The sequence below is a fragment of the Nerophis lumbriciformis genome, linkage group LG24 (assembly GCF_033978685.3).
Source record: "Nerophis lumbriciformis linkage group LG24, RoL_Nlum_v2.1, whole genome shotgun sequence".
Taxonomy (NCBI): domain Eukaryota; kingdom Metazoa; phylum Chordata; class Actinopteri; order Syngnathiformes; family Syngnathidae; genus Nerophis; species Nerophis lumbriciformis.
Window position 1 is genome coordinate 7,150,916 of NC_084571.2, and position 23,669 is coordinate 7,174,584.

Consider the following 23,669-nt stretch of genomic DNA (forward strand, 5'->3'; position numbering starts at 1 on the left):
GTGGTAGAAATGAATTATTAATCTACTTGTTCATTCACAATATCTGCTTTCTCCTTTAACATGTTCTATCTACACTTCTAATTTAAATCTAGTTAAAATGTAATAATCACTTATTCTTCTGTTGTTTGGATGCTTTACATTAGTTTTGGATGATACCACAAATTTAGGTATCAATCCGATACCAAGTCGTTACAGGATCATACATTGGTCATATTCAAAGTCCTCATGTGTCCAGGGACATATTGAGTTTATAAACATAATCTACATTTTTTTTAAATTAAAAAAACTGTTGTCATGCTAAAAAATATCGATGTAATCATAGTAGTATCAACTAGATACGCTTCTGTACTTGATATCATTACAGTGGATGTCAGGTGTAGATCCACCAATGGCGTTTGGGACAGAAGTTAAGAGCCTCGAAACACGACTACATTTTATAACACCAGAAAAAGATGCTAGATTTGTTGCTAGTTGTTTTTTAATTTAAAAAAAACTCATTAAAAGTCTGTAGACACTTGAAAAAATCTCCACAAAGTAAAAATACAAAACATGTTTTCAGTTATTTCACCTTTTTTTTTGTTAAGTACATAACTCCACACGTGTTCATTCATAGTTTTGACTTTGATCACTGAAAACCACGCCACTGAAACCGGATGTAAACAAAACACACGCCATTCTCTTGAGCATTGTCAGCATGTCTGTGATGTGGATGTGATTTTTTTTATATATCATCGACAAGATATGCAAATATTAAGAAGAGATACTCACTGCAGCTTTTTTAGTCGTTACATTTTGACGCTACGGTGTGTAGTGAAGCATGTTTAGCTATTCCTCGTCCTGCAGGGATGATACTTGTAAGAAACGTACTTTATTTGTTGCCATGGAGACGAGGATTAGTGATTTAGAAGTAGGGAAAACGGTATAGTACCGAATATGATTCATTAGTATCGCGGTACTATTCCTGTCAAAGTTAACACACTTGATTAATCGCACAAAATGATTATTCAAACAGATTGAGCATGCACTTTAGTTTACTTTAAAGGTGAACTGCACTTTTTTGGGGAATTTTGTCTATAATTCCCAATCATTATGTATCATAAGACAAAAACACATGGTTTTCTTATTTTATGCATTTTCAATTTTAAATAAATGCGATCAGAAGTTGGCTTACAATGGAGCTTATGAGAGTTGCTCTATTCTGCCTATAAAGCCCTTAAAAAACATACACACATGCCGTAAGTATATATGTGATGTATTAACAGGCACACTTATAATAACATTTCATATTTACGTATTTTGATCATTTTAATCATACGCTTTTTTTCTTCAACATCACTGATTATTACTTACTGCAGACTTTATGAGAGCAAACACACATGATAAAACATCACTTACTGTACAAGGTCTGCTGTCATTAGGATGCCGGCTGATTGAATCTTGTCCTCTTCCGTTTAGACGAAGAATGACTCCTAATCCTCGCGAAGAAAAGTGGGGTGAAACCAAGCGTCTTTTCGTGTCGTTCTCGCCATTTCTGAGTGGAAGTTGGCTGTCAAAGTGTACCAACTTGTCGGAATATGTCCTCATCCTTCCTAAAACAAAAATATGAACAGGAAATCTTAAAATCAGCCATATCAGATCATTTAAAATAAATAACCACATAATGGACTGGAACAACGCCAAAATCATCGGGACAGAAAGTAACAAATTCAAACGATGGATTAAGGAAGCGATCGAATTAAGGAAGCAGCCCAAGAAAACCATCAATCAGGATGAGGGAGCATTCATGCTCTCGCATACCTGGGACTACCTTCTCCTCCATCAAGCGGCGGGGGGTGAGGGGGGTTGGTGGGGTGGGGCAGCCAAGTAGACTTGACAGATCTGCCTGGTTGGCCACGCCTATAACACAGCTGATAGGCAACAAGTCACAGTGGTCAGATGACCCTTCTGAAGAAGACTGCAGGTGACAGTCGAAACATGTCAGGTTCGATCTAATATACTGATAATGTTGTCTGACTACAAGACCATTTGAAAAGTATAAAGTAGACACCAATCGGTATTGATTGAAAAACATGAACAATCATATTGCAGTATCTCAGTCTGTAAGTATCAGCCCACATTTCATGTTCTGTTCGGTCCTTTTGGCCGGGCAGGTTTTTCCACGTTGACTTTGGGTGAGCACGCCATTTGTGTTGGCATAGCTCGGCTCCCAATTTCCATCTTTACAGCGTCAAAGTCACACCGACCTCACTCTCTTGACTTCCGTCTGCTCCAACATTTCACCCTTCCTTCCTGCTCGCTTCTAGAAGCAGCAGTTCATCCTCCGTATATTCAGCTTCAAAAAGATACGATTGTGAATCCACATTCATCCAAAAATAGTCGTCTTCTTTGTCTGTTACCAAGTCTGCCATGATTAGAAAACAGACTTGCGTTTGTTACCGGAAGTAGGAACACATTTGTTGCCAGAAGTCGGAAGTGCACTGCTATGGAAACGGAAATAAATGCGTTCAGGAAAGAAGTTCCGTTAATGCATAACATGACCAAAATATGGTAAATATTGTACATATTACATATTGTTATGAACCTGTCTGTTACTATATTATATATATATATATATATATATATATATATATATATATATATATATGTATATATATATATATATATATATATATATATATATATATATATATATATATATATATATATATATATATATATATATATATATACTTGCAGTGTGTATACAAAACATATTACATAGTGTTATGAAGGTGTTTGTTACTACATTATATATATATATATATATATATATATATATATATATATATACAACAACATCAAATTGAGCTACAGCTGCATGAACAATATACGACAAATCATCTCAAACCACAACAAAACAATTGCAAATGAGCCGTCGACCCCCAGTCAGAACGACTCCAAAACCAACAAAGCATGTAACTGTCGAAAGAAACCTGATTGCCCTCTCAACGGGGGGTGCTTACAAACATCAGTTGTCTACCAATCTAAGGTAATACGCAAGGACATTAACACATCCGACACATATGTAGGATTAACCGAGGGTGAATTCAAAACCAGATGGAACAACCACAAGGCTTCTTTCAGGAACAAAAACCTGCGAAATACCACAGAACTCAGCAAACACATTTGGGACCTCAAAGACAATAATGTTGAATATTCAATAACATGGCAAATTCTTGCATCCAGCACACCTTACAATAGTGGTAATAAAAGATGCAACCTATGCTTGAAAGAGAAACTGTTTATTATTTACCGTCCAGACCTGTCATCCCTCAACAAGCGCAGCGAAATTGTAACAACATGCCGCCATAGACGGAAACACCTCCTAGGTAACACATGAGCCAATCACCACGCCCCTAGGCCAGCCTGTACCCACCCACTCTGTGCTATATATATATATATATATATATATATATATATATATATATATATATATATATATATATATATATATATATATATATATATACTTGCAGTGTGTATATAAAACATATTACATATATGTTATGAAAGTGTCTGTTATTACATTGTATATATACTTGCAGTGTGTATATAAAATGTTGCTGGAGGGTTTTTAAGTTGTTTGAGAGTGCTTTGAAAGCAACAACAGTGACTCCCATTAGTGGCATTTTCCAAGCATTTTTTAATCATCTTTAGAATCCTAAAAAAAACACAGGTCTCATAATGATTGCGAACGATAGGCAAAATTCCAAAAAGTGCAGTTCCCCTTTAAATGAAAAATCATTTTCACAAAACTAAGCTTGCTGGGACTAGCAGACATACTGTATGAACACATGTTGTTTTTAAGTTACACAAATTAACTGCACTCACACACACACACACACACACACACACACACACACACACACACACACACACACACACACACACACACACACACACACACACACACACACACACACACACACACACACACAGTGCAGCGAAGAAAGCAGACAGTTGCAGCGATTATCTTTTCCAATGCTCGTTTGTTTTGGCGATGTACATCCATCTTCTTCTTCGCTTTCTTTTTTTACTGATGCTCGACCATTTTTTTTTGCCTGTGTGCTGTTTTCCATTGCAAGTAAAAGAAGCAACTGCTGCTCTCACTCACATGGCTTTTTTCAATATGATTTGCATATGTATAGGGGGCGTGGTCTGGGCGGGCCACGCCAAGCACATGTCTGCGGTCGATTTCAAGTACGGTAAATTGCGATGCAACAAAGAAATGTGCTTGGATTTGTACGTGCGAACAATTTCATACATATGATTTTTTTTACTGGCAAACGTCATTTTCTGGCTTTGATTGTACATCTATTTTTCGTAGGAAACCCACGCAACTCTGTACATGAGGCCCCGGGTCAGTGCATAGGTCACGTCAAGGATGTGCTCGCTGGCAAACTTTACTTTCACATACAGCCCATCGGGACTATATTTCAAACTGTTTGCAAATAAATGACCTGCATTCAAGTAAATGTATGACTTTCTGACATTACATTTGTTTTTTGTGTCAAAATATTGGGGTCTTTTATGTAAAGTTAATTGAAAATGATGCAATCAAGTGAATCCTGCGAATAATCAAAATTCACAAGTGTGATTGATCAGCACATCTCAATTATTTTCTTTTACGCCCCCTTAGAAAGAAGGAAATATGTTGCACCCTCTCACTCTCCGTCACGACTATTAATTGTATAATTTGTCAACAAAATTGTTATACACCTCTGCATAACATTGTATCCTTATTAACATTCAAGAAAACAAAATAAATGTGTATTTTATATAATATAGATTAACTTACAACAAAGAATACCTTAACATTGATTTTAGAAACCATTTAAAGTGCGGCAATTTGCTTGAAAGTAAGAAAAATGTAATCCTTATTCAAATGTTTTTTGGCCAACTTAAACCATTTTGTGACGACGTGGTCGCATAGTGATGCGGGTGTGGTTCTCCCAAGGATGCAGACGGCTTCGGACACAGCTTGCAGGTAGGAAAAATGATTTATTTTAAATATAAATAATATGATGAATAAACAAAAGGGCTAGCGTGGGAGCTAGCAAACCAAAAGAGCCTAGCGTGAGAACTAGTAGCTAAGAAACAGTAAATAATTGTCGTCATCAGTTGTGTGAGAACAAACTACGAAGCCAGACAGAGTGAGGCCAGAGCAAAGACTAAATAGCCCTCTGATTAGCGCCCGGGCAACAGGTGCGCGTCCCGAACACTAACCAGAGGCAGGTGCGCACAATCTGCCGTCATGGCAACAGAAACAAACTAAACTCAAGGTGCTGAAAACACGTGACACAAACATAAACAAACTCTGATCCGGGCAGCGGATCGTAACACATTTGATGCTATAAATTAAAATTAAACAAACTCAATAAATAATAATTACATTCAAATTGATCAGAAACTTTAAACCAGGAGCACAATTTTTAAAACCTACAAAACAAAAATTAATAAAACAATTTGTGCTGATTTTTTTTTTTCCAATCGAAATGAGGAATTTACAAATAATACTATAATGGGCAGCAATGAGCACGTTTGGTGGTGCACAGCGTTTTTCAAAGCGGTGTTTGAAGCATGATATTGCATGATATGGATACAGCAAGTTCACCCCACTATTAAAAAAACATAATTGTTTGACAGCACATATTTTATTGACCTGTGTGGAGTTTGCATGTTCTCCCCGTGACTGCGTGGGTTCCCTCCGGGTATTCCGGCTTCCTCCCACCTCCAAAGACATGCACCTGGGGATAGGTTGATTGGCAACACTAAATTGGCCCTAGTGTGTGAATGTGAGTGTGAATGTTGTCTGTCTATCTGTGTTGGCCCTGCGATGAGTTGGCGACTTGTCCAGGGTGTACACCGCCTTCCGCCCGATTGTAGCTGAGATAGGCTCCAGTGCCCCCCGCGACCCCGAAGGGACTATGCGGTAGAAAATGGATGGATGGATGGATGGTATAATCTAAACACAAACAACTATTTCATACTGTATGTCAATTTTAACACAAAGGCTCTTTCTTAAATGAAATTCAACTTTTTATGCTATCTCTACCTCAGTTTGATCACCTCTGCTGCAAGTCAACCAGTCAAAAGTCTGAATTTGTCCCACACTGATTTCAAATTAAAAGGCTGTCACACAATCGGTGCCATTGGTTACTAGCTGTAACTCTCAAATAAACATACTTTTTATAAACGTCTTTTTTCCGCCCTCAATTTGATAATACACATATTGAACTGCTAAAAATGTGTGATGTGCCATCTCTGGCAACTTTATTTCATTTTTTGTAAGGTTTCTAAAGCGAAGATAACTCGCTTGAGTAAGAGGACTGGAAGTAACAGAAGTGAGTATTTAGCAATTTAGCAATAGAATTAGCAACTGTATCAAATATTGCAACCATGTGACGACGTACAGTGACGGGAGGCAACATTTCAGTAGCTCCTGTTAAGCAGTGTGGATATCAAAGGTTTAAAGTTGAATAAACAATCAATATATCATAAAAAAAATATTTGCATTTGGTGAAGATGAGCATACACACTTAAGAAGAAATAATTTTCACAAGATTCAAAATATTCATCATCACTGAAGTGGATTTTTTAAACCATCTGGTTGACCGCACGTCCTTCTACCCTCACAAGAAGTAAAAGCACAAAGGTATGAGGTACATCATTTCTTTACATCTGGATGGTACATGAACCAAACATTTCAAAGGCAAAAAGAACATTGGAATAGCTTGTTGTATCAAATAATATCAAGTTAAGAACTGCATTTTCATGCATTACCGTATTTTCCGCACTATAAGGTGCACCGGATTATTAGCCGCACCTTCAATGAATGGCATATTTCATAACTTTGTCCACCAATAAGCCGCCCCGGACTATAAGCCGCGCCTACGCTGCGCTAAAGGGAATGTCAAAAAAACAGTCAGATAGGTCAGTCAAACTTTAATAATATATTAAAAACCAGCGTTCTAACAACTCTGTTCACTCCCAAAATGTACGCAAATGTGCAATCACAAACATAGTAAAATTCAAAATAGTGCAGAGCAATAGCAACATAATGTTGCTCGAACGTTAATGTCACAACACACAAAATAAACATAGCGCTCACTTTCTGAAGTTATTCTTCATTCGTAAATCCTTCGTCTTCGGTGTCCGAAGTGAAAAGTTGGGCAAATTTACGATCCACTGGCAGATGTTGGCGTCGTCTGGCGCTGCCTCCTCGTCTTAGTGAAGGTGTGTTCGCCTTCTGTCATCCATTGTTCCCACGCAGTTAGCAGTCTAGCTTCGAATGCCCTGTTGACACCAATATCTAGCGGCTGGAGGTCTTTTGTCAATCCACCCGGAATGACGGCGAGTATTGAATTAAGCGCGTAAGCGTGTCTCTCAATGTGCTGTTATGAGCTAGCAAATATAACAACTACACTACCCAGCATGCAACGATAGTTACGAGCATGCGTGGTAGCCCTGAGAAGCGTTGTATGCTGGCAGTTAGCACGCTGTGAGTAAACGTTGAGAACTCAATTAACACGCCTCGTCTGCATTATTTATAATTAGACAGACAACACACTTAATAGGAGCCATTTTGGGGTCTTTACATAAACACACAAATGGAAATGAAACGTCACATATCCCAGCATGCACCGCGCGCTTCTTCTACGGGGAAAAAAGATGGCGGCTGTTTACCGTAGTTGCGAGACCTAAACTTTATGAAAATGAATCTTAATATTTATCCATATATAAAGCGCACCGGGTTATAAGGCGCACTGTCAGCTTTTGAGAAAATTTGTGGTTTTTAGGTGCGCCTTATAGTGCGGAAAATACGGTACATTTGTTTCTATCACTCAGTGGCCTAGTGGTTAGAGTTTCCACCCTGAGATCGGTAGGTTGTGAGTTCAAACCCCGGCCGAGTCATACCAAAGACTATAAGAATGGGACCCATTACCTCCCTGCTTGGCACTCAGCATCAAGGGTTGGAATTGGGGGTTAAATCACCAAAAATGATTCCCGGGCGCGGCCACCGCTGCTGCCCACTGCTCACCTCACCTCCCAGGGGGTGATCAAGGGTGATGGGTCAAATGCAGAGAATAATTTCGCCACACCTAGTGTGTGTGTGGCAATCATTGGTACTTTAACTTTAACTTTTAACAATTGTAACGCATTGATCAAGGAAGATGAAATGCCTTTTTGACACCCGCTCTTTCCAGGTTTTCGCGGGCCACATAAAATTATGTGGAGGGACAGATGTGCCCCCCGGGCCTAGAGTTTGGCACCTGTGTGTTAGCGTAACAGAACTGAGTGAAAACCCTAAAGTGTGAATTTGAGAGAAAATGTTGTTTACAAAGAAAATAATCTTAAATTATAGCTAAGAAATTGAGTAACACAAATGTGTAAACTATATATTATTTCTGAAGGATTCAAAATATTATATTTCATTATGAAGTCATAGGAATAGTCGATTAATATTGTTTTTCCAGTGTTCAAGGTAGTTTAAATGAATCCTTTAAATTGTGTTTGTTACATTTGTGCAGGACACTTTGCTATAATAAAAACTTACAATTATATTATCCTGCATTTAAACATTTATTTATGAAATAACCCAATAGCTGCCAGTGAAACATCAGCTAGAATGTTTCCCAGTCCCAATCCAGATCAATTTCACGTTAGCAGTGCAGGTCCACACATCATAGAAACATCCTGCCGTGCATCCGTAGCGCCAGCAGAGGTCGCTGTCTCCCAGCAAAGTAGCAAAGGAACGCCTGAAAGAATTCATCCTTCTTCTGTCCCTGCCTCTCTGAGGGTCTCATCTTGTGACAATTAATCCAATTAGCTCAATTTCAATTAGTTGTCAAAACAGACAAATGGATAATAAGCATTAGCAGCCGCTTCTGCTCCTTTTTCTTCTTGTTGGCGTGAATAAAATTGTGCGTAAGCGTGCCCTTTCAGTGCTTGAGCGCAGGAAGTAGGCGCTCAGACAAACCCCCTGCTCAGCTCTTTTCTTACGGCAGCTGAGATTAATTAGTGTCATATAAATACTTGAGTGAACTGACAAGCAAACTGGGTTGTAACTGGGTCGGATTCGCTCGTAATTTGCCTCATGAATCATCCGTGTTAATTTTATTTGCTGCTAAAGGGACACCGGGGAGTCCTGCGCCTGCACAGCTGACGCCCCCTCCTCACCCATCATGGCGGCCTTCCTCTTGTTGATGCACGGTGTCCGTATCTTGCATCTTCCTGTGCTTTGGATCGTTTGTGCATCCGTAATTTGATTTCACTATGTTGGCCATCTTTGTAACACACCTCCCCAGTAGAGTGTCTTGGCTTCACAGTCATGCTAGTACGCAGCAGAGGTGGGACCAAGTCATTGTTTTGCAAGTCACAAGTAAGTCTCAAGTCTTTGCCCTCAAGTCCGAGTCAAGTCCCGAGTCAAGACAGGCAAGCCCCGAGTCAAGTCCAAAGTCAAGACTGGAAAGTCTCAAGTCAAGTCCTAAGTCCTGCATTTTGAGTTTCGAGTCCTTTCAAGTCCTTTTAACCACAGACTAATATATTAACACAGATTGTTTATGCTTTTCAAACGCTGTATTTATTTATTAAAACAAGTGCATTTTAAATTGCAGGAAAGAAAATTGTGCTGACATTGCACTTTATAATAGCACTATCAACCAGTCATTTTAAACATTAACTCATTCCTTTACAGAACAAACACATTAAAAAATTAAGTGCAAATGTACTTATTTGTACAAAAGTGTTAACATTGAAAAAACATGACATATACGTGAACATAACAAAAAAGTTGTACTTTTTATATGTCAGGGCCCTATGCTGCATTGCATTTGCAAAAGACCAAATTAGCCAAGAGTCTGTCAGTCATTTGTGCACGATGGGGGCGTAGTATTTATTTTACCTTTATTTTACTATTTTTGTCTTTTTTTAGGTGGCTAAAATACGCGGTGCTGCTGACCGCCGTCTAACGTTACGTGTGATATATTGACTAACGTAACCCTGCTTAAAAAAAATCACTGAACAAAAAGTATGAATAAGGTAGTGAACTGCAACAGATTCCCGTGTTTGCAATAACGTTATAACGTTAGCAGTGAGTTTACAGCCTCACTGATTTAACTACACAGCAAATAAAAGTCACGTTACTTAGCCAATAAACGTTATCTTACATTCAAAACTTACTGTTCTTTGTGCAACTTCAAATGCCGGACGAAGTTGGAAGTTGTTGCCTCTCCATCAGTAATTTTCGAACCGCATGTGTTGCATACTGCAAACCGTTTTGTGTTGACCACCTCGTAATTTTTATACCCAAACGAAATTATTTTAGGTATCATTTTTTGTTCACTGGCGTGTGGTTTGGACATGTCTTCTTCGTTGGTTGTCCTGCAATTTGATTGGATGAATGCTGTGTGATGAAAACAAAGTAGATCTAATTTGATTGGCTGTTGTACTGAGCTCAGTACAACAGCTGGTGTGCTCTAGAGCACACCAGCTGACACACGCTGATAGACAAGTACACAATGAAAAATACGGAGCGCTCCCAAATAACTTTTTCATCTTTGGGTTTTGGGGAAAGTAGCAAGTCATGTCAAGTCATGTCAATTCAAAAGGCTCAAGTCCAAGTGAAGTCACAAGTCATTGATGTTAAAGTCTAAGTCGAGTTGCAAGTCTTTTTACATTTTGTCAAGTCGAGTCTAAAGTCATCAAATTCATGACTCGAGTCTGACTCGAGTCCAAGTCATGTGACTCGAGTCCACACCTCTGGTACGCAGGCCTCGAATTTTAACCTATTATGGTCAAGGCAAGTGTTGCCTTAAAGGAGGGCTCATACTTTAGGGCACCAAGGCAAGTAAGAAGGGCACCAAGGCAAACATTATTTACTTTCCAGGCAGGAAAGAAAATAATACTGTGGTTCAGTACAACAGTTTGGCCAACAACAAAAAAAAACAAGTGTTTCCTCACCTCATTAACTGTCACAGCAGCTGATGGACGCTGTATTGTCAAAATGAAAGCAACATCATATAGTTTTTCCTCCTTCGCTGTATACTTTTAGTGTGGGGACAAGTGTCTCCAATATTGTCCACACCTGTCTCCCTCTAAACACAGCAGTGCGCTCTTAAACACACGGCGGGAAGCGAGGGAAAATGACTATCTTCCCGGAAGAGTTGGTGCTGCAAGGTATTCTGGGAATGTGTTCTGTTTTGTTCATGTTGTGTTGCGGTGCAAATATTCTCCCGAAATGTGTTTGTCATTGTTGTGTAGTATGGTCTCACTATATGGCACATATTTATTACAGTGTTGGTGTTGTTTATACGGCCACCCTTAGTGTGACATGTATGGCTGTTGAGTAAGTATACTCCGAGGGTATACCTCTGGAGCAAGATTAATGGTGTTAGTACGCCATGTTTGATATGTCAAGGTATGATAGTGCGCATGTCTGATTTCGAGTTGTCTAAAATGAAATAATAATTATAGGAATTTCGGTAATTTATAGAGGAGACCGTTTTACTAACCGTCTGGAATTGTATTGCTATTCATCATTATGCCGTCGACCATTATATCGCTTGTTCAATAGCAAGTAAAAAGTCAAGGGCGGTCACGGCAAGGTGTTGCCGCAAATTCTTTTGGGCATTACGGCAAATGAGATTGTTGCGTTCGGCTGAAATATTTGAATCATGCCATTTTTTCTCTACCTTAGAGTGGGTCATGTGACCTCGAGACGCTGCTTCAAGGAAACGCCATGACGAGTAGAAGACTTGTCGATGTTGCCGTGGTGAAATGTGAACAAACAAATTAACAATCATCCCGCCGCAGGGACTTTACTACGTGCCTTCGAACTGCAGGAACTCGGGCTGAATCTCAGTTCTGGGCCGTTTCTTTGGGGCACTTTACGATCCCGGTCGTGCAATGGCATCTCTTTAAATGTGAACTGCATTTTTGGGGACTTTACTCTATCATTCACAATCCTTATGTGAGACAAGAATACATGTTTCTTTTTATATACACTACCGTTCAAAAGTTTGGGGTCACATTGAAATGTCCTTATTTTTGAAGGAAAAGCACTGTACTTTTCAATGAAGATAACTTTAAACTAGTCTTAACTTTAAAGAAATACACTCTATACATTGCTAATGTGGTAAATGACTATTCTAGCTGCAAATGTCTGGTTTTTGGTGCAATATCTGCATAGGTGTATAGAGGCCCATTTCCAGCAACTATCACTCCAGTGTTCTAATGGTACAATGTGTTTGCTCATTGGCTCAGAAGGCTAATTGATGATTAGAAAACCCTTGTGCAATCATGTTCACACATTTGAAAACAGTTTAGCTCGTCACAGAAGCTACAAAACTGACCTTCCTTTGAGCAGATTGAGTTTCTGGAGCATCACATTTGTGGGGTCAATTAAACGCTCAAAATGGCCAGAAAAAGAGAACTTTCATCTGAAACTCGACAGTCTATTCTTGTTCTTAGAAATGAAGGCTATTCCATGTGAGAAATTGCTAAGAAATTGAAGATTTCCTACAACGGTGTGTACTACTCCCTTCAGAGGACAGCACAAACAGGCTCTAACCAGAGTAGAAAAAGAAGTGGGAGGCACAACTGAGCAAGAAGATAAGTACATTAGAGTCTCTAAGTTTGAGAAACAGACGCCTCACAGGTCCCCAACTGGCATCTTCATGAAATAGTACCCGCAAAGCACCAGTGTCAACATCTACAGTGAAGAGGCGTCTGTGGGATTCTGGGCTTCATGGCAGAGTGGCAAAGAAAAAGCCATATCTGAGTCTGGTCAATAAAAGAAAAAGATTAAGATGGGCAAAAGAACACAGACATTGGACAGAGGAAGACTGGAAAAAAGTGTTGTGGACGGATGAATCCAAGTTTGAGGTGTTTGGATCACAAAGAACGTTTGTGAGATGCAGAACAACTGAAAAGATGCTGGAAGAATGCCTGACGCCATCTGTTAAGCATGGTGGAGGTAATGTGATGGTCTGGGGTTGCTTTGGTGCTGGTAAGGTGGGAGATTTGTACAGGGTAAAAGGGATTCTGAATAAGGAAGGCTATCACTCCATTTTGCAACGCCATGCCATACCCAGTGGACAGCGCTTGATTGGAGCCAGTTTCATCCTACAACAGGACAATGACCCAAAACACACCTCCAAATTGTGCAAGAACTATTTAGAGAAGAAGCAGGCAGCTGGTATTCTATCGGTAGTGGCCAGCGCAGTCACCAGATCTGAACCCCATTGAGCTGTTGTGGGAGCAGCTTGACCGTATGGTACGCAAGAAGTGCCCATCCAACCAATCCAACTTGTGGGAGCTGCTTTTAGAAGCGTGGGGTGCAATTTCTCCAGATTACCTCAACAAATTAACTCCTAGAATGCCAAAGGTCTGCAATGCTGTAATTGCTGCAAATGGAGGATTCTTTGACGAAAGCAAAGTTTGATGTAAAAAAAATCTTATTTCAAATACAAATCATTATTTCTAACCTTGTCAATGTCTTGACTCTATTTTCTATTCATTTCACAACGTATGGTGGTGAATAAGTGTGACTTTTCATGGAAAACACAAAATTGTTTGGGTGACCCCAAACTTTTGAACGGTAGTGTACATTCTGACTTGTAAATAGTTGCTAGCAAGAGTCAGCTAATTCATGTAATGGAGATTTGAACTATTTGGCTTGAATAGTGCTCTAAAAACATCTATCAACTTTTTATATATACACTCTAAGTATACATGTAATGTGGTAACATGCACATTCATAATAACATGTACTATTCACATATTTTTCTCATTTTAGGCATAAAGTAGCACATTTATTTCACAGACTCATCACAATGTTCGATTTTACCTTCAACAACAGCACTACTAATCATGGCAGACTTCATGAGAGACAACAAAGACTACTTTGGGACAAATGATGATCCAGAGTATATTTATTTTTGATCCTCAATATAAGGAGGATGATCTACAAGTTTTAGAAGCTGAGTGATGAGCAGATCTGGCAAGCAGCAGTATTGCTAACCAAAATAATAAAATACTCACTTACTGTTAGAGGTGCGGGGGAATAAACAATTTTAGATGCATCGCAATTTAGACATGAACGATTCTAAAATCGATTACAAAATGTCAATAATAGATAATCGATTTCCATCCATCCATTTTCTACCGCTTGTCCCGTTCAAGAGCGGGGGTGCTGGAGCCTATCTCAGCTGCATTCGGGCGGAAGGCGGGGTACACCCTGGACAAGTAGCCATCTTTTCACAGGGCTAACACAGATAGACAACATTCACACACTAGGGTCAATGTACAGGTAAAAGCCAGTAAATTAGAATATTTTGAAAAACTTGATTTATTTCAGTAATTGCATTCAAAAGGTGTAACTTGTACATTATATTTATTCATTGCACACAGACTGATGCATTCAAATGTTTATTTCATTTAATTTTCATGATTTGAAGTGGCAACAAATGAAAATCCAAAATTCCGTGTGTCACAAAATTAGAATATTACTTAAGGCTAATACAAAAAAGGGATTTTTAGAAATGTTGGCCAACTGAAAAGTATGAAAATGAAAAATATGAGCATGTACAATACTCAATACTTGGTTGGAGCTCCTTTTGCCTCAATTACTGCGTTAATGCGGCGTGGCATAGAGTCAATGAGTTTCTGGCACTGCTCAGGTGTTATGAGAGCCCAGGTTGCTCTGATAGTGGCCTTCAACTCTTCTGCGTTTTTGGGTCTGGCATTCTGCATCTTCCTTTTCACAATACCCCACAGATTTTCTATGGGGCTAAGGTCAGGGGAGTTGGCGGGCCAATTTAGAACAGAAATACCATGGTCCGTAAACCAGGCACGGGTAGATTTTGCGCTGTGTGCAGGCGCCAAGTCCTATTGGAACTTGAAATCTCCATCTCCATAGAGCAGGTCAGCAGCAGGAAGCATGAAGTGCTCTAAAACTTGCTGGTAGACGGCTGCGTTGACCCTGGATCTCAGGAAACAGAGTGGACCGACACCAGCAGATGACATGGCACCCCAAACCATCACTGATGGTGGAAACTTTACACTAGACTTCAGGCAACGTGGATCCTGTGCCTCTCCTGTCTTCCTCCAGACTCTGGGACCTCGATTTCCAAAGGAAATGCAAAATTTGCATGGTTGGGTGATGGTTTGGGGTGCCATGTCATCTGCTGGTGTCGGTCCACTCTGTTTCCTGAGATCCAGGGTCAACGCAGCCGTCTACCAGCAAGTTTTAGAGCACTTCATGCTTCCTGCTGCTGACCTGCTCTATGGAGATGGAGATTTCAAGTTCCAACAGGACTTGGCGCCTGCACACAGCGCAAAATCTACCCGTGCCTGGTTTACGGACCATGGTATTTCTGTTCTAAATTGGCCCGCCAACTCCCCTGACCTTAGCCCCATAGAAAATCTGTGGGGTATTGTGAAAAGGAAGATGCAGAATGCCAGACCCAAAAACGCAGAAGAGTTGAAGGCCACTATCAGAGCAACCTGGGCTCTCATAACACCTGAGCAGTGCCAGAAACTCATCGACTCCATGCCACGCCGCATTAACGCAGTAATTGAGGCAAAAGGAGCTCCAACCAAGTATTGAGTATTGTACATGCTCATATTTTTCATTTTCATACTTTTCAGTTGGCCAACATTTCTAAAAATCCCTTTTTTGTATTAGCCTTAAGTAATATTCTAATTTTGTGACACACGGAATTTTGGATTTTCATTTGTTGCCACTTCAAATCATCAAAATTAAATGAAATAAACATTTGAATGCATCAGTCTGTGTGCAATGAATAAATATAATGTACAAGTTACACCTTTTGAATGCAATTACTGAAATAAATCAAGTTTTTCAAAATATTCTAATTTACTGGCTTTTACCTGTATTTATTGTAAATAAAAAAATGGGCTGACTGCTGCCTCAAAAGATCAGACTAGCTCCTTTATTTTAGGGCACTTATCTTCCAGTTTTGCACACATTTTCATTCATTTAATACATGTGGGAATAACTGTTTCTTATTCCTAATGCATTGTTTTTTGAATTTGTGAGTGATAAACGCTTATTTAGTGAAACGTAAATACATTTAAAGCTGCATCAATATATTTTAATTAAAGATGTATGAATAATCGATTTTTAATCAAATCGTAGCTCCTGAATCGTAATCATATAGATATAGAGTCCCACCTATACTTACTGTACGATGTCTGCTCTCACTGTGATGCCAACTGATGGGATGTTTATATCTTCCTGTTTAGAATGAAGAAATAATCATAAGCCTCTGCTGGTAAAAATAATAATAAAAGTTGTCGCAAACTAGCGTCTTTTCGTGTCTTTCTCGCCATCTCTGGGTCTAAATTGGATGACAAAGTTGACCAACTGCTCTGTTTATAGTTAGGTAGGTCTTTATTGTCATTGCACAAGTACAACAGAACTTTGTTTTCAGCACAAACCCATTCAAGATTAGACAAACAAACAGTGTACAGGGTTAGAGAACAGGAACGCTGATGGGTCGCCACAAGGCGCCCCGTAAAAGATGGGAAAAAGGTAAACACTGGGGAAGGATGAGTAAAAAAATACAATCTAGACTGGGCTCCTAAGGGAAAAAAAAAGATCCATAGCAAAGCACATATACATATTACAACGTACATCTCGAGATATCTAGCAACAGAGGGGAGGGAGTGGGGAGCCATGGTGGCGGGCTCCAGCTCTTCGGCGCTGCCCATCCGTCCATCACCCCTATGGGATTTGCGTCAAGGGCGTTGGATTGGGGGTGGGGTATGTGTGTGTGGCGTATGTTTTTTGTGGATACATGTGTGTGTGCCTGCCGCGTGTCTCTGTTCCGCGGCCTTAATGTTGTGCAGCCGATAGTCAGTCCAAAGTTAACAACAGGTGTGTGTCCATGAGAGACAAGAAGGGAGTTTGTTGTGTCTTTGCCGCACTGTCCTTCAGGGGAACAGTCCAAGTTAGAATCTTTTTGTATGCGAGCGAAAATAAAATTTGCTTTTCACTCTAAATTGTCTATGACTGATCCTCAAAATTCATCCTGCGGGGCAGACAGTCCGATGTGATCCAAATCACAGTGTCCACAGTTCTTCCCGCACCCTCCAATCATTTGTGGCAGCTTTGGGGTACTTTGAAGACTGCCAGCAACTTCCACTTTGTTGACAAACCAGAGCAACGCTTACTCCAATCAGCAGATATCCTGTTGTCATAATTCCGAATAGGTGGATATCTTCACGTCCTCGACTGAAAGGGTCGCCAGGCACGCAGCACTCCTTCTTCTCCCAAGAGTCCGTCGTGTGTCCAGCAACAACCGCTCCGTCACGACAAGCAGGTTCCCCCAAACCCAAGATCTTGTCAATTTCATTGAGGCCAGTTAAATAGTTCCAATGTTTAGATTTGGAGAGCAGTGCAAAAAGAGGCAACAAGAAAGTTAAGACAAGACAAAGAAGCAAGCAGGAGAGATAAGGGAGAGGAAAGGGGAGCGTCCGCCCTCGATGAGTGCCAGTGAGAAAAGAAAATGGCCACAATCTTGCACCATACAAGTTTTCCATTTTCATTTCCACATTTGTTTTTATTTCATTCATTAAAAGTCAAACAAGAAAAAAAACAATCAACAAAATATTAAAATAAATCATGAATGAGAAGGAGCTGACGGAAGTATCAACATATAGAATCTGCCCCCTATTCACACAGCAACATTTGTTGTTCAACTCAAAATTATACTAAGATCATTTTTCATTTTCATAATGTACAACCAAATAAACAAACATTAAAACAATACCATCCATCCATCCATTTTCTACCGCTTATTCCCTTTGGGGTCGCGGGGGGCGCTGGAGCCTATCTCAGCTACAATCGGGCGGAAGGCGGGGTACACCCTGGACAAGTCGCCACCTCATCGCAGGGCCAACACAGATAGACAGACAACATTCACACTCACATCCACACACTAGGGCCAATTTAGTGTTGCCAATCAACTTATCCCCAGGTGCATGTCTTTGGAAGTGGGAGGAAGCCGCAGTACCCGGAGGGAACCCACGCAGTCACGGGGAGAACATGCAAACTCCACACAGAAAGATCCCGAGCCCGGGATTGAACCCAAGACTACTCAGGACCTTCGTATTGTGAGGCAGATGCACTAACCCCTCTGCCACCGTGAAGCCCCATTAAAACAATAATTTACTCTAAATATATTTTCATCATGATTTTTTTTTAAATACAGAAAAAGATTTAGATTGTTTATTTCCACTATCAAGTGTGTGCCATAAACTAACACCTCTGATTGAAATGCTTTTTTCAATTTTTACTGTTCTAAATCTCAATTTACTAAGGATCTTAGTCCCTTGAAATTATTATTACTTTGTCTTTTAGCGAATCTACAAGTGATAGGCATTATTCATAATTTAGCACAAACTTTCACCAACTCAGAGGCGATGCAACAGCTCAGTATGTCAATTTAGCAGCATAAGCTAGTTAGCGCTCTGTGATCACGGCGTTGCTAAATGTAGTTCCTCAGCGTTAGCGTTTATTATAACGCTAATACTTGTTTAATATTCAGGTCACCACATGTAAATGGAGTATCGTCAGTGGTTTTGGGATGGTTTTTAGGGGGTTTTATGGGCGTAAAAGCCACCTCATACTTGTTACCATTCAAATTTTATGCAAATTAGAATGCATTAAATAAAGAAAATCATTACTTGTCTTACATAAGGATTGTGAATGCTAAGGAAAATTCCAAAATAGTGCAGTTTCTCTTTAAGTTTTGGGAACCATTCTGTCGGTTTTTTCATTTCAAAATAAAGGACATGTTTAAAAACAACTGAGCTGCAATGATATTATTATATTACTATTTTGAGTAAACATTTTTACACTGTGCTATAAGAGTGAAATAGAGAAAAAAAAAGCTTATTACGTGTGAAAAGACTGTAGAGTGTCCGCCCTGACATTGGTCGGTCTTGAGTTCAAACCCCGGCCAAGTCATACCAATGACTATAAAAATTGGGACCCATTACCTCCCTGCTTGGCACTCAGCATCAAGGTTTGGAATTGGGGGTTAAATCACCAAATGATTCCCGGGCGCGGCCTCCGCTGCTGCTCACTGCTCCCCTGTGAGAATGGGTCAAATGCAGCGGATAATTTCACCGCACCTAGTGTGTGTGACAATCATTGGCTTTAACCTTTAGTTGTTCTCTCGGAAAAACAGTCCACAAGAGATGGAGGACTGATCAACTCAAAGTAAAACCTTATCACTGTAACTTCTTCCTTCACTTTTCACTGTCCTATTCTTTAGCCTGGTTTATGCTTCTGCGGTATAATCTACACAGGCGTCAAACCTTCTTGCATAGTTCGACCTGCACCTTTAAATAATACAAACCTGGCAGTCATTAAAGTCTCGCCAATAACTCCGGTGTCGATGCTTTAGAGCAGGGGTGCTCATTACGTCGATCGCGATCTACCGGTCGATCTCGGAGGGTGTGTCAGTCGATCACCAGCCAGGCATTAAAAAAATAGTCCTAAAAATGAGCGATCATAAATCTTCACTATGACGTCACTTTCGTCACTTGATTGACATTCACAGCACCCGAGGGTCTTCTGAGATGACGCTGGCTGCTGCCAGCTCCATTAAAATTACAGACTGGAAGGCGAGAAACACTTTATTTCAACAGACTCTGGCGCCGTACCTGTCATCAAAAACTCCAAAGACCGACTGCACAGTTGCACAATAAAAGCTCTGCTTCATCCTGCCTGTGCTACCAAAATAAGAGTCTCAGAAAGCTGGCGTGGACAAGCTAGCAAGCTACGGAGTTTGCCGACAATGTATTTCTTGTAAAGTGTATACAAAGGAGTACGGAAGCTGGACAAATAAGATGCCAAAAACCAACCACTTTCATGTGGTATTGGACAGAAAGGAGGACTTTTTTTCTCCTCCATTCGAAAATGCGGACGTTATCATCACCACTGTCTGATTCCAATCAATGCAAGTCATCACAATCAGGTAATACACCAACTTATATTCTTGTCTTCATGAAAGAAAGGAATTTATATGTGTTAAACATGCTTGTATTATCTTTAACCACCTTTAAATTGTTAACAATATTAACTATATGTGTTAAACATGCTTGTATGATCTTTAACCACCTTTAAGTTGTTAACAATATTAACTATATGTGTTAAACATGCTTATTTTATCTTTAACCACCTTTAAGTTGTTAACAATATTAACTATTTGTGTTAAACATGCTTGTATTATTTTTAACCACCTTTAACTTGTTAACAATATTAACTATATGTGTTAAACATGCTTGCATTATCTTTAAACACCTTTAACTTGTTAACAATATTAACTATATGTATTAAACATACTTGTATTATCATTAAACACCTTTAATGTATTAACAATATTAACTATATGTGTTAAACATGCTTGCATTATCATTAAACATCTTTAACTTGTTAACAAAAACATATATTTCATAAATAAGTAAATATAAATTATATATATGAATGAGGTAGATCCCCACGACTTGATCAATTGAAAAGTAGCTCGCCTGCAGAAAAAGTGTGAGCACCCCTGCTTTAGAGGACGTACTGCCAACCTTTGTGAACCACTTCTTCTCAACATTTGCAATAAAAGTGACTGTTGATTAGTATAATCTCCAAAAACACGAGCAGTCTTATCTTTAATTGCTATTGTTTGCTAGCAACGCAAGTAGCTAACACGGTATAGAACAGAGTACAGTCCCTTGCCACGTGGTGCTTTAACTCTATCCCAGTTTTTGATCATGTATTTGTCTTTATCAATTTACTTAAAGGTCGTATGTGTTCCTCACTATGGCGTGTTAGTAGTCAAAAATATGCATGTTTAAGCACATTTTAAGGTTTTTTTGTTTGTTTTTGTTTTAAAATTTTCAGGCATAAAAGTAGCTAAATGAACACATTTAAAGGGGAACTGAACTTTTTTTTTTATTGATTTTGCCTATCGATAGCAATCATATTGAAATATATGACGACATACATATATATATATATTTTTAAAATGCATTCTAAGTAGTAAATAAATGCGATCAAAAGTCCGCTTACAATGGAACCTATGAGAGTTGCTCTATTAGGGCTGGGCGATATGACTGAAAACTGTATCACAATACAAGTTTTTTATATTGATCGATATTGATAATTATTGATATTTTTTTTGTGACCTATGGAACATATTGACCAGGGGAAAAACATTTTTTATGTTAATATTTTCATTTGATTTGTAACCTTCTCCTGATTATAATGCCCTCAGCTATCAAGGCAGAAAGGAAAACAAAAAGTCAAAATCACAATAAACACTTAATAACTTCTTTAAGGTTCAAAATGAAGGAACACGTAAAAAATGCTTAATAAAGTGTAACAAAATAGTGCAGTGTGAACATGTTAACAGAGAAAAACCTGAGAACAATAATTTCTTGCAGGTTTACTTCCAGAAAGTTACGTGATCTGTCTAACATCTATTTTGGTCTGTTATTCGCACTTAAGTATGGACATGAATATATGTTATGCAGTAATTATTATTTAAGAAACTTACTGTTTTAAAGTAGCACATTTGTTACAGTATATTCTGCCATACTGTGGTGGTAACTTTTCCTGTTTTATCCACAATTTCTACTCTCTGCAGCGCTCACCTTTAGTTTCTCTCCTCACTCCGGAACTGCGAGATGACGCAACCAAACATGATATTTGTTACTGTTACATGATTGGCTGTTTAGCATGTCCCTCCCGTTGCTCACTGACCACTTCCTATTCTGCAGGATCAGCGTGCTTCATTCTTTCCGGTTTCTTCCGACCAAAAATATATACTGTATTTTCTGGACCATAGGGCACACCGGAGTATAAGGCGCTCTGCCGATGAATAGTCTATTTTTTTATATTTTTTCATATTTAAGGTGTACCGGATTATAAAAGGGGTCATATTATGATTTTTTTCTAAATGTAAAACACTTCCTTGTGTTCTACATAACATGTTATGGTGGTTCTTTGGTCAAAATGTTGCATAGATTATATTTTACAGATCATCTTCAAGCCGCTTTCTGACAGTCGCTTCAGGATGCGCCGTTGTGGGAGGTCTTACCTACGTGGCTCACCTTCGGCAGCGTCTTCTCCCCTTCATCTTTGTTGTAGCGGTGTAGCGTGCAAGGACGGGAGTGGAAGAATTGTCAAAAGATGGAGTTAACTGTTTTAATGACATTCAGACTTTACTTAAATCAACAACAGAGCAGCATCTCCTCATCCGTGGCTCACTAGTGCAACAACAACGCCGGAAATTTGTCCCGTGAAAAACCGTCCGACCGGAACTCTCTAATAACTAAAGTTCCTTGGGTAAATTATGTAAACTCACCACACCGGTAGTTTTTAGCGCTTCCATAGCGAGATATAAGTTAGAACTTTACACTACTTTATATTAGAAATGTCAACAGCAGAGGGTGAATACTTTATAACAAGAAGATAGCTTATTTACTACAGCATCGGTATGGACTACAGTGGCGGACCTGCGCAAATTTTCAGGACTTACGCAGATCGCAAATACACATCAGCAGGTATCAAAAGGTAAAAAAAAGTTGGTTTCGCAAAATATTGTGAAACAAAACGGCAGATAATATGTCTGCTAATGGGTGCCATTTTGCGGTCCTTATACACACACCATAGTAATACTTATATCTCTGACTACGGTAGCCGTAATGGGCCAACGATCCATCAAGCGGTGCGGCTTCAAAGTCATACTAAAACATTTTGACTGATTTTTGAGTGTTGTGTGTAATGTTCTCTATTTTCAATGGAACATTTAAAGTTTTGGTGTTGTTTACTGGCGCCATATTGCAGTCCACACGTATCTCTTATGTGTGACTGCCATCTACTGGTCACACTTATCATTACACCATATACCAAATAAAATTGCTTCGAGGTCGGTAAGCACAACCAGAATTATTCCGTACATTAAGCGCACCGGGTTATAAGGCGCACTGTCCATTTTTGAGAAAGTGAAAGGATTTTAAGTGCGCCTTATAGTCCGAAAAATACGGTATATATATTTTATATTGATATCGATGACATGTCTATCGCGATATATATTGATATCGTTTTATTGGGCCAGCTCTATGACATCAATAAAAATAGGGTGTAAACAAAATGTGTTGATTGTTCGCTGTTCCTCTTGACTAAACCCCGCAGTGAGTTGCAGGACGGGGAGACGTTCAGCAGCACCGAAGCAAGCTCGCTAGTTAGCTAACCATCTAGCTAGCTTACATGTTGTCGCCTCCGAGCCACAACGTTGACAACTGTCCACTTTGCTGCTAATCATATTTGGATGATTACCTGTTACTTCTGAACTAGTTGTAGTTGTAGAGTATTTATTAGTAGCCAGCGAGAAGGTATATTTTTGACGTGACTGTTTGTAAACAGAGTTCACAACACCGGAAGCATATTACCCGAAGGGGCGTGGCTACAGGATAAAGTTGCCAAATGGGAAACGTTTTCAGAGTTCTTTGCATGCATGTTATAGAATTTTACATGACATTTTCAATGATGATAATGTTAGTAAATGATCCAGTAAAAATTGTGTGGTACATTACCGTAT

At 39.3% G+C, this 23,669-nt stretch overlaps 1 protein-coding gene across 5 annotated transcripts in view; it reads right to left on the bottom strand.

Moving 5' to 3' along the window:
• Positions 1–18,237: 18,237 nt before the first annotated feature.
• The window catches only part of LOC133620178 (RNA binding protein fox-1 homolog 3-like), a 1,135,173-nt gene continuing 1,129,741 nt past the window's right edge, over positions 18,238–23,669 (bottom strand). For all 5 annotated transcript variants that reach the window (XM_061981452.1, XM_061981455.2, XM_061981451.2 and 2 more), the window contains one exon: positions 18,238–19,162. In XM_061981452.1, the coding sequence (XP_061837436.1) occupies positions 19,115–19,162 (48 nt within the window). In that variant the 3' untranslated portion in view covers positions 18,238–19,114. The remainder of the gene's footprint in view (positions 19,163–23,669) is intronic.